This window comes from Octopus bimaculoides, chromosome 28 (assembly GCF_046866305.1).
Source record: "Octopus bimaculoides isolate indiv1 chromosome 28, ASM4686630v1, whole genome shotgun sequence".
NCBI classification, from domain to species: Eukaryota; Metazoa; Mollusca; class Cephalopoda; order Octopoda; family Octopodidae; genus Octopus; species Octopus bimaculoides.
Window position 1 is genome coordinate 4,569,266 of NC_142955.1, and position 12,849 is coordinate 4,582,114.

At 39.0% G+C, this 12,849-nt stretch overlaps 1 protein-coding gene across 1 annotated transcript; it reads left to right on the plus strand.

Moving 5' to 3' along the window:
- Nucleotides 1-5,552: 5,552 nt before the first annotated feature.
- LOC106872554 (uncharacterized) lies at nt 5,553-11,151 on the plus strand. Its single transcript, XM_014919581.3, has one exon. The coding sequence runs from the start codon at nt 7,563-7,565 to the stop codon at nt 8,844-8,846; it is 1,284 nt and encodes a 427-aa protein (XP_014775067.1). The 5' UTR covers nt 5,553-7,562; the 3' UTR covers nt 8,847-11,151.
- Nucleotides 11,152-12,849: the final 1,698 nt, after the last annotated feature.

Here is a 12,849-nt window from a genome sequence, read left to right on the forward strand (position 1 = left end):
GGAACAAGTGGAGATGTTAGCCTTTCAATTGTTTTGATTCTGCTAATGGCACCTTGAGGTCCCAGTGGTGGTGTTAAACTGTGCAACAAATTTAGTTTACCCCCAAAATAAATACTATAATGAAATGATGTTTAACAGAATGTTTTGAAATAATTGCTTATAAAATTGGTGAATTCTTCATGGAGGACAGCAAATGTGGAGTTTCGACACTCATTCCCTTGTAAATGGCATTGGTGATGTAAGCAAAGTTTCTAATTTAACATTTTCAGTAAAATTATGAACAGAACTGCCCCATATAGGATACTGTAGCTTAGCTTGTAGTTGACAGGATTAACACCAGATGATTCAAAGTTACAATGCTACCGTATGTGTTGTTGGCACGTCGGATGCTGAGTGAGCCTCTGAAACTGCTGCACTCACTTCTCAGTGGACAAGAAGGATCAAGTGAGCCTCCAGGGACCGTGAGGCAGTTCCGAGATTCTGATTTTGTTGTATTCTCAAGATTAACGTATATAATCGACCTCTGTTACTACTATTTTATTTAATTTCTTGTGTCAATAGAAAACGGCTTTTAAAAGGGGAAATATTTATGGAGAGAGGGGTCCACAAGTGATTGCACAGTACAAAGGTGATTTCAGCTCTTCCGTAGTGGTGATGAGAGCCTTGAAGATGAAGAATGTAGAGGATGGTTATGCAATCTTGACAATCAACAATTGAACGCAATTGTTGAACAAAACCTATGTCAAAGTGTCAGAGAAATGTCTCAGGCACTAGGTGTTGGTATTGCAACAGTCTCACACAATCTGCAGAAGATTGGTAAGGTGAAAAAGCCCGATAAAAGGATACCGTATGAGTTCAGTGAAAATCAAAAAGATCGGCGTTTTTAAGTGCACTTGATGCTCTTTCTGTGAAACATCGATGATCCTTTTCTTGACCGAAAATCCTTTTCTTGTGACGAAAAGTAGGTCCTATATGATAACCCTTAAACGACTAGGTCAATGGCTTGATCGTGATGAGTCCCCTAAACATTTCCCAAGGCCAAAGTTCCATCAGCAAAAGATTATGGTGATTGTCTGGTAGTCTGCAATTGGTGTTGTCCATTACAGCTTTCTGGAAGCCAATCAGAGCATTACAGCAGAGGTTCACTGCAATCAACACACTGAAATGTATGCTCACTTGCAACAAATGAGACCTGCATTGGGGAATCGGCATGGCCGAATTCTGCTCCACGATAATGCAAAGCCACATGTAGCAAGAATGATGCTACAGAAACTCACAGACTTGGGATACGAAATTTTACCACATCCTCCATATTCTGATCTTTCACCCGCTGACTACCATTTTTTAAGCATTTAAACACGTTTTTAAGTGATAAAACTTTCAGGTCCAAACCAGATGTGGAATCAGCTTTCAAAGATTTCTTAGCATCTTTATCAACGAGGCATAAATAATCTCGTCGATCGATGGCAGAGATGCATAGATGTTCACGGCTCAACAACGCATCAAGACAATGAATGAATTTAATGTAAACACAACCAAATTTGACGAACACATCTCTAATTAAGCGAAACAATATCCAGATCAGGAAGAGGTAACATAGAACCTTGATTATTAATTCAAGGAAACGGATGCAAGAGTAATTACTCAATCTATAGGTACAACAAATAGGTCTCAGGTCGGTAGGTTTAAACTGTAACTCTACGGGCAAACAAGACCGGAGGATCTCGATGTTTTTGGTTTCGTTGCTAACTGGAGATAAAACGAACAATTACTGACTCTCTGGAAATTATTGAAAAATTACTGACTCACAGGACATTTAATAACAAGAATTGCTAGTACATTTTACATGGAAAGTTGAACAAAAGAACAGATAGGTACAAAGCCAATGATTTTGAGCGGAAAGGTTCATCGATACCATCAATCACAGAACTTGACCGACGCTTAACCTTATCGACCCCGAAAGGATGAAAGGCAAAATCGATTTCGACGGAATTTAAAATGAGAACGCAAAGAGCACAAACAAATACAGCAAAGCATTTCCCGACATTCTAACGATTCTGGACTCTTTCGCTCGATGTATAAACATCTATGCACTGTATTTATATACAATGACAATGGTGATAATATTGATATGATAATAAGAATGATAACAATATTAAAATAATAATAATAAGTATTAGATGGGACCCATGAATATTTCACGGAATTAATGGCTTATTTCTGAAAAATTTATCCAAAAAAATCCTGAAAGTGTGGCCTGTGTTGTGTCTGTATGGAAAGATAGTCACTCATCTGCTACTCATTGAAAAGTGAAAGAAATTGGAATACAATGATTACTTAATGCACTTTATATATACACTTTATATACTTTATGCACAACTTTATAGACTTAATACACAGCACTCATAAAATCAATATTCATTCTTATTTTCCCCATAAACAAAAAAAATATCCTGTACTTATCATACGACCATTAGTTAAGTTGCATATATCTGCAACATAAATATGTGTGAATATTTCAAAGAATTGCACTTATGCATATGTCTTAAGTGACAGGTGATATAAAAAACTTAATTTAATCTTTAAAAATATATACTTTTCAGTATCCAGTCACTACCAACACTACCATTTCTCTCCCCACTCTCTCCCTCCTTTCTTCTTACCATTCTTTAACCTCACCATCAGAACATTACCCCTCTGCTAAAATTGTAAAAAGAATAGATCTTAATACATACAGAGTGATAGTTTAAAAAAAAAATTTTATTATATATTTATAGTATTCTATTCATAATATGGAGGCACATAGCTTAATGGTAAGGGTGTTGGACTCCTGATAGTAAGATTGTGGTTTCAGTTACTGGACCAGCCGATGTATTATGTTCTTGAGCAAGACACTTCATTTCACGTTGCTCCAGTCCACTCAGCTGGCAAAACGGAGTAATCCAGTGCCAGACCAGGTGGGGAATATATACACCATGGAAACCAGCCCTATGAGTCTATATAACTTGGGGAGGAACTTTACTACTACTACTATTCATAATATATAGACATCTGGGGAGGGGGGGGGTGTAGGAGAAGAAATTTTTGTTTATCAGACTCCAGTGTTCTTTGTACAGATTGGATAAGGATGCTCAGTTGTATTAAAAGTATTTGATAATGAAAGCCTTAACACTTTAGCATTGAAGCAGACTATATCTGGCCCAAATTTTCTACATGGTTTATGTCCAAACTGGCCAAATCTGGATTCTTATGCCTACCCTACAATGTCATTCTAAAAATATGCAATCACAACATCAGAATCTCAAAGCTTTGAAATAATGCATGATTATTCAAAACAATGTGAATAAATAAGCATTACATTTGACAATCTGAATGCTAAAGGGTTCATGAACAGAAGTATTCAATAATGTTGATTCATCATGTCTGGTTAAAAGATTTACTGAGAAATTTATGTAAAATCTAATTGAAATTTGTGCACTAAAAATGAATATTGTAAAATAAAATATTCCTTAATGATGTTGGCTGCAAAATGGCTGTCATCCAATGGATATCAACTGGTGAAGTAAATATATTCATCTCACAGTTCCTGGCTCTCTTTATATTCTATATACTCCTCATGAAATAATTTTCATTGAAAGGTTTTACTGGATTTCAACTGCATAGGGCTCTACATACACTCCTATGTGGTATGTAGCTGGATCCCCTATAGGAACAATTTTGTGATTACCGCTGGATTATATAAATTCATATGTATATATAGGCGCAGTAGTGGCTGTGTGGTAAGTAGCTTGCTTACCAACCGCATGGTTCCGGGTTCAGTCCCACTGCGTGGCACCTTGGGCAAGTGTCTTCTACTATAGCCTCGGGTCAACCAAAGCCTTGTGAGTGGATTTGGTAGATGGAAACTGAAAGAAGCCTGTCGTATATATGTATATATATGTGTTTGTGTGTCTGTGTTTGTCCCCCAACATTGCTTGACAACTGATGGTGGTGTGTTTACATCCCCCATAACTTAGCGGTCTGACTGTGGTGCTTTGTCCCGATTTGTGGCTGAACAAGTTGGAAAGAATCCTCTTCTGCCTTTTGTGGAAGGGAGGAAAGCCACTTATGAAGCACTCTGTCTCCTGCCAAAGGGTGGGTTAGGGATGCCTTGGCTGAAGATGTGTAAACTCACATTAAGGTTGAGGCATCTCTGGCTTTACCTGGACGGAGAGCAGGTGTGGTCACCGCATGCTCGGTTTTACCTTCCTCAGTTAATGTCCTAAACTGAGGGAGTGGCATTTGGAGTGCCTGACAGCACTCCAGCTACTCTCGGGCAGGCAATGCCAGCAACAAGAGTTCCACTGGGGATTTCTTTAGTGGGTTAGTGGAATTTATGTCTGAAGACACCCTGGGGGAGACCCTGGGCTACGATGTTCAGGAGAACATTCGGGCCAAGGTATCTGGATAATTACCAGAAATCCCTGGCCTGGCAGTGTTTCCGTGCGGTGTTACCTGTTCGTGATAAGCTGTCTAGGCACAGGAGTACTGTCTCGCCGACATGCCTGCAATGTGAGCAGGATATAGAAACCGTCTTGCACGCATTCATGGAGTGTCCAAAGTTATCAGGACTGATAGCTTTTGCCGAACAACTGTTGTCAGTGATGGGAAGAGTACAGCTATCAGCTGAGTCTATCATCAAGATTGTTCTGCCTCCGTTCCTCAACAGGGAAAGGAAGGCTTGTTTTTTTCTGTGTAGTAGCCATACTGAAAGAAACAGTATGGAAGACACATGTGAAAGCTATAGTGACAGGTACCTTCGTCTCTGGCCAGGGGTTGGTCAACTTTTTTAGTTACGACCTCGGTAGTAAGATGAGGCTGGAGAGGAGGTGTCTGTCACAAGATATGCTTGTGAAAAGATGGAAGCCTGTGGTGTGCAAGCTGGGTATGAGTAGTACCAGGTAGGTGGGGCTGGGTTGAAAACTAAAGGTTCTACCCAGATGGCTGGGTGCCTTGCCTTCGACACGATTTATATGAAAAATTTTAAACTTGTTAATTTTTTTTTTTTAATAGTTCATTGTTCATAATATCATTCGTTATTTCATTAAGCTTCATAGAAAATTATTTAATATTGCACAGTTGGAAGTCAGGATTGCCAGGTGTGTGAATAAAAATCCAAGAGTTTAGGAATGGAGTAGATAAAATCAGGACTATGTATGTTTCATAGTGAGTGGAATCTTGGAAGTAATAAATGTCCAAGCAAAAAGTCCAGTACTGGCCTGACCTTGCCCTTCGATGGCTCCACCACTGCCATTAGTAAAAGCACTCTGCCCTTCACTTTATCCTTCCATGGGATAAGGATACCCTCCTTGATCCATCTCTCTACCTCTCCTTCAAACTCATTCCTAGCATCTCCTTTCATGATATACTGATAACAGCTTAGCCTGTTCTTCAGTATCAGGGGCTCTCCCTTCCAGCACCACTCTACTGTCCATTGCCTGAAAATCTTTATCCTCAAAGGTGTAAGCAGTACAATCCCCCATAGATCTCTGCCCTCTCTTATGTTGCAAACTCACAGCGCATGATGCCCCTGCACTACAAATGAAACCATGTCTCCACTAACACTGACATTTCCAAGGCAGTTGATCATGTCCATACCCATCAACACATCAATTCTGTCTACCACATGGTTGATCACAATCGCCAGCAGCCTCAGTGTTGTGTCCCGCACTGCTATCACCACTTTGCCGCTACTCTTACATCCAATTTCGCTGCTGTCGACCACCTGAACACTCCATTTTTTGTCACCCTTGGGGTCACGATAGACATACAGCCAGTATTTATAAGGGTTCTGAATGCCTTTCCTCCAACGGGGACTTCAACTATGGGTAGCGACTGCACAAGAGCCTCTATTTGCATGCAAGCGAAGTTCAAGGGGCAGCAACTCCTCTGTGACCTTTTCCCTAGACATAATTTCAAGCGATAAGCCCTGTCTGCCTGCACTGGTAGCAAAAAAGTTCAGGCTTTGTCTCCACATAGTTCCTCACCAGCCCATAAACAGTTGCTGCCGCTCCACAGCAGTTTTTCTCTCCTCATTCTTTACTGATCATCACGTAATATCAGAGGCTTCTGAAGTTGCCATCGCCACTGCATTCTGCCTGGTGTTTTGTGTCAACACATGGGCTTGAGCAATGAGCTCACTCATTGCCACGTTCTCACTGCCTGGCAGTCATTGCCGTCACACATGGTTCCGGGTTCAGTCCCACTGCATAACACCATGGTAGTGGTTGAATATATTCTCAAGTCCACCATTTCATCAATCGCAGCAGCTTCCAAGCTTCACCACTAATTCAGTTCTCAACTAAATTGCATACTGTTAACAGTTTTAAAGAGGGCACCTCCTCAGTTACACTTTGGCATAAATAGTTTGAGATTTGGTTCAGTAGCAAAAAAAAGTTACATCAAAATATGTAGAAAACCTCAATACATGCGAGAGTAAATAAAGAAACGAGGAGAGTTGTCTTGGGATGTACCGGATACAACAGCCAAATCTCCCTTAAATCACTCACTTTTCCTCAATTTGCGACAACGAACCAATTACTTGGCAGAGGTACAATCATCGTGTATATATATATATCCCCCCACCCAATTTCTTTATAATTGTAATCTATGCCATTTGAAAGGTATTTCTATCAAGTTTCATGACTATATATCCATTTTCATGAAAGTTATGATGGAAAAATCGGATCATGTGAATTTTCCGAAAGTCCTCTCCCCACTCCCACCTCCATTTGTTTACGCAAATTTTTGTTTTCATATTCGTTTTCTACACCCTTTTTAAACATTTATTGGATTGTTTTATTTATTTATTTATTTTGTGTGTGACCGGGTGTTCAATTATATATTAACCGAAAATAAGACAGTTCTAACTTGAAAAAAAAAAAGAAAGAAACATGACTATTTATTTGAAAGTTTTCAGAAGAAAAAGATAACGAAATTTAAAAGTTTGTGATTAGTTCATGGCGAAACTATTTCTTCTTTACTTATTTTGTTTCGATAATTCAAGGAAGCCGAGTTATTTTCTCATATTCTTCCTTCTGGTTTCCTTTCAGAGGAGAAGAGGGACTTTTAACATTTATCACCGGCGTCATTCAAACAGGGGAAAATATTCAACGACACCGCCTATTTATTATATTTGTAATTAGTTCAGCGAATTTAATTGTGTAATGTGTAATAATCATCTCATCTTATGGTGATCATTAATATTTGTGGATAAGTTAGGGTGACTTAAATTTTTCAGGATCGGTGCTTCGTCACCTTCATCACAAACTTACGTTATACCGTGAGTTGATTGTTCCCTATTTTGCAAGGACAGAGGAAATGGATTTTAATCATCAATGAATTAATAACTTCCTGGCCCTTCTTGACTTTTTGTTTGAACTTCAAATCAAACATTCTACTGGTAAGTAGAAGATATATATACACCACATATTGTCCACACATGTGAACAGATCGCCAGGATATCTAAAACAAGATGTTGAACTGTAAGTGACAGAACTCGCAGATGTTTCTCAAGAATTAATATGGAAAACGTTAATCGCTTGGGAGTTTCAAACTCAGGAGTCTTAAACAATTTAGATACAAGTGCATATACAGACAATTGTGAAGAAGCAGTACACAAAAATCTTTCCGAATATAGCTGTGAGATATGTAAGAAGATGTTCTCTTCAGAATATGAAGTCTTCACACACAAAGAAATACACAATAAAGATACACTTTTTCATTGTGAGATATGCGGGAAAGCTTTCGTCTCTGACAGTGACTTAACAGAACACTTAAGAAGACATACCGAAGACAAACCGTTTCATTGTGAAATTTGTGGGAAATACTTTGTTTGTAACAGTGTCTTAACAATACACTCGAGAATACATACTGGAGAAAAACCATATCACTGTGACATCTGTGGGAAATCGTTCTCCGATAATTCTAGTCTTGTAGTTCACGAAAGAATACACACTGGAGAGAAGCCATATCATTGTGAAATTTGTGGGAAATCATTTGTCAAGACTGGTGATTTAACAAAGCATAAAAGAATTCACACTGGAGAAAAACCCTACCTCTGTAAAATCTGTGGAAACTCTTTCACCTACAGTTCTAGTCTTGCAGTTCACAAACGTAGTCACACTGGAGAAACTCCTTTTTGTTGTGAAATCTGTGGCAAATCTTTTGTCTATAAAAGTGATTTAACAAAACACAAAAGAATCCATACTGGAGAAAAACCTTTCCATTGTGAAATCTGTGGGAAGTCTTTCACTCAGAATTCTAGTTTTGTTATCCACCAAAGAATACACAGCGGAGAGAAACCATATCGTTGTGAAATATGTGGAGAATATTTTGTGTCAAACAGTAGGTTAACGATACACAAAAAAGTACACACTGGAGTAAAACTTTGTAACTGTGAAATCTGTGGCAAATCGTTCTCTGATAATTCTAGTCTTGTTGTTCACATCCGTAGTCACACAGGAGAGAAACCGTATTGTTGTGAGATATGCGGAAAAGATTTTGTCTGTAATAGTCACTTCAAAAAACACAAAAGAACACATACCGGAGAAAGACCATTCCACTGTGAAATGTGTGGGAAATCGTTCACTGATAATTCTACTCTTGTTGTTCACATACGAATACATACTGGAGAAAAACCATATCCTTGTGAAATATGTGGGAAAGCTTTTGCCCAGAACAGTGATGTAAAGAGACACAAAAGAATTCATACAGGAGAAAGACCTTATCACTGTGAAATGTGTATGAAATCTTTCGTCTCCAACAGTGATTTAACAAAGCATAAAAAAATGCACACTGGGAAATAACTGTTTCATTAAGAAAGATCTGAGAAATCATAGGTACTAGAGTGGCTATGTGGTAAGAAGCTTGGTTTCCAACCTCAGGGCTCAGGGTTCAGTCTCACTATATGTTATTTTGGGCAAGTGTCTTCTATAGCCTCAGGCCAACCAAAGCCTAGTAAGTGGATTTGGTAGATGGAAATTGAAAGAAGCCCATCTTGTGTGTGCATGTATATATATATATATATATATATATATATATATATATATATTTTTATATCGTCGTCGTCGTCGTTTAACGTCCGCTTTCCATGCTAGCTTGGGTTGGACGATTTGACTGAGGACTGGTGAAACCAGATGGCTACACCAGGCTCCAATCTGATATATATAAATATTTTGTTGACATGGAGAGAGCCTTATCTGGTGGCCAGTGTGGAAACTAGAGATATATGAGTGGTTGGTGAGAGTTATACAAGCCATGTACAGGGATGCTGTCAGTAAGGTGAGGGTTGGCAACAAATATAGCAATGAATTAAGTTTACAAGTAGGGGTTCACCAAGGATCAGTCCAATAGCAGAGGAATTTAAGTTGGGCTGTCCCTGGGAGCTCCTGTATGCTGATGACCTTGTTATTATAGTTAAATCATTACCAGAACTAGTTTGGAGTGTGGAAGGAAGATCTAGAATCAAAGGGCCTTAGAGTTAATTTAGCTAAAAACCAAAGTCTTAATAAGCTGGAAAGTGGACAAATCACAAATCCCTTCAGATAGATGGCCCTGCTTGATATGTAGAAACTCCATAAGGTGTACCTGGTGCAAGCTATAGACTCATAAGAGGGGCAGCAATGTCAGAGAAAGGTTAACAGGGAGAATAGTCTTTGTGTGTGGCAGATGCACAGGTACAATAAACACTAGAAATATGCAAAAAATAGACTCCATCAAATGCTAGGTGGGGATTTCTAGAAGTAGTTGATAACTTCCATTATCTTGGTGACCAAGTCAGCAGTGCAAGTAGATGCTCTGAAAGTGTAGCTGTTAGAATAAGAATAGGCTGGGCAAAGTTCAAAGAGCTTCTATCTTTGTTGGTAACAAAGTGTCTCTTCCTTAGAGTGGAAAGCAGATTGTATGATGCCTGTTTGCAAACAGTCATGCGTGGGCTGTGACCATAGAGGACATGCAAAGGAATGAAGATTGTATGCTTCAGTGAATGTGCAATGTCAGTATGCATGTAAGACAGAGTGTAAGCATTTTGAGAAAAACTGGGCATAAGAAGCATCAGATGTGTGCAAGACATGACTGCACTGATATGGTCATGTGATGTGCATGGACGAGGACAGCTGTGTAAAGAAGTGCTGATCTCCAACCGAGGAGAGAACCTGTGGAAGAGGTGGCCCCAGGAAGACCTGGGATGAGGTGGTGAAGCATGATTTTGGCATCTTAGGCCTCATGGATGCAATGGCAAGTGACCGAGACCTTTGGCGATATGTTGTGCTTGAAAAGACTCATCAAGCCATGTGACCGCATAGTTGTGGCCTATGTCAGTGGCACATAGACAAAAAGCACCCATTACAGTCTCAGAGTGGTTGACGTTAGGAAACGCATCCAGCTGTAGAATTCTATGCCAAATCAGACTGGAACCTGGTGCAGCTCTCCGGCTTACCAGTTCCAGTCAAACTGTCCAACCCATGCCAGCATGGAAAGTGGACATTAAATGATGATGTATTTGTGCATGTGTCTTTGTGTCTGTGTTCTTTTCCCCACCACTACATTTTGAAAACCGGTACTGGTGTGTTTATGTTCCCATGACTTAGTGGTTTGGTAAAAGAGACCAATAGAATAAGCACTTGGCTTAACACAAAAATAAGTACTGAGGTTGATATATTCAACTAAAAATTCTACAAGGTAGTGTCCCAGCATGACCACTAAAACACGTGAAACCAAAAAAATAATCATTCATTAGTAATTCTAATTTTGCAGTTGTAATCTTGATATTTCTGATTAGCAATAGGGTGACCAGTTGGCAGGACTGTTAGCACACTGGGCAAAATGCTTTGTGGGATTTTATCCATCTTTACAGTCCAAGTTCAAACTCTGCCATGGTCAATTTTGCTTTTCACCCTTTTGGAGTTGATAAGATAAATACCAGTTGAACACTGGGATCGATGTAATCAACTAGTTCACTCCCCCCAAATTGCAGGCCTTGTGCCAAAATATGAAACCAATATTTCTGATTAGAAAAACATCAATAAAATATTACAGATGCGAAGTTTGTTGAAAATTGCTGTCTGTTTTTGTTTATAAATGCATCAGATTAAACTTCATTTTCATATTGTTGTTGTGACATTGATTGTATTTTGCATGCTTTTGTTTTTTTTTTTCATCTTTTAGTCAGTGTTCATGACCCTTGACATTGATTGTATTTTGCATGCTTTTATTTTTTTTTTCATCTTTTAGTCAGTGTTCATGACCCTTGACATTGCTTCAGAAACTCTTGGGAAGGAGGTAGCAAAGGTTTCCTTAAACCAGGAACCTGGCTCAGATGTTTGCAGCAGAGTGGACTCTGCTGAAAGTGTTAGGGGGTGGTGCTAAACTGGGCAACACAGGGTGTGCAGGGTGGTATTAAGTTCTTGTCTTAGGGTAAAAGAAAATGCAGGAGGATCAGTTAATTATGATTTTATTCAACATATTCCTCTCTCAGCAGTCCTTCAGTTTTTCTAAGTCCTGTAAAAAAACTCAGAAGGTTGGGCCTCCAACCAGGCCTTTCGTGATACCCTTAAAGCCTGGAGCTTTCAGTACTCCCTTGTATTCACTGTACTAAGGTTGTCAGGACTATTTAAAGCTACTACATGTTCTAATTCAGTGTTATGGTGTGTCTGATCTTACATAGATAAGTCTACCACAGTATGTAATTATTGTAACCATGACAACTGATAATGGGAATTTGTAACTAACAATCAACTAACAACATTAAGATGATGTCAAATAAACATTTACATTTTGATAATGTTGAAAAAAAAAAAACAGCCATAGCTAATTCTGTTTCACTCAAATCTGCATATACATGATACAAACTCTGAACCGTTCAAGCCAGAATTCCTTGCATTACATGGCATCAAAGCCATCATTAAATTCAAAAAATATCTTACAACAATTCAAGATTATTCATGAGAAGATTTAACCCTTTAGCATTCAGATTAATCCATCAACTGTAATGTGGCTGCTTATATTTAGAATAACATTGTAGGGTAGGTGTGAGAGGCCAAATCTGGTTTCGTTTCAACATAAAAACATAAAATATTTGGGCCAGATATGGCTTAATCAAATGCTAAAGGGTTAAACCAGTCTTATCCAGCCCAAATATTCTACCAGTTTTATGTTCAAACCAGCTAGTTCTGACCTCTCACACCTAACCTACAATGTCATTCTAGAAATCACCAGTCACATCATCAAAATCTCAAAGCTACCAGATGCACGAAGAATTAAAAACAAAGTGAATAAATCATCAACGTCTGTTGTTCATACTGGCCTGGGTTGGACAGTTTGACCACTGCTGGTAAGCTGAGGGGCTAATGCCCTTCCTAATGCCATCCACTCCAAGATTGTAATGGGTGCTTTTACGTGCCACCAGCATGGGTGCCAGTTGCGTGACACCAGTATCTGTCTCAACTACAATTTTACTTGGCTTGATGGGTCTTCTTCTCAAGCACAGAACATTGCTGAAGGTCTTGGTCATTTGTCATTGCCTCCAAGATACCCAATGCTCGAAAGGTTCTTTTGTATGTGCCACTGGCACGGGTGCCAATTACGTGACACCAGCATCAGATACATTGCCTCCATGAGGCCCAACACTTGACAAGTGCTTTTTATGTGCCACCAGCATGAGTGTAAGTAAGAAATAAATATTACATTTGACAGAGTAAAGTGAATGCTAAAGAGTTGAAAAAAAATCACCAAAGCTAAAGAAGGATTCGTCTTCTCAGGCTGATTAACCCTTTAGAATTCAGAATATTCTGTCAAATGTAAAGCTTATTT

Bases quoted from the DNA above. Each gene is read 5' to 3' on its own strand.
- LOC106872554 (XM_014919581.3), top strand. From the start codon at position 7,563: ATGGAAAACGTTAATCGCTTGGGAGTTTCAAACTCAGGAGTCTTAAAC.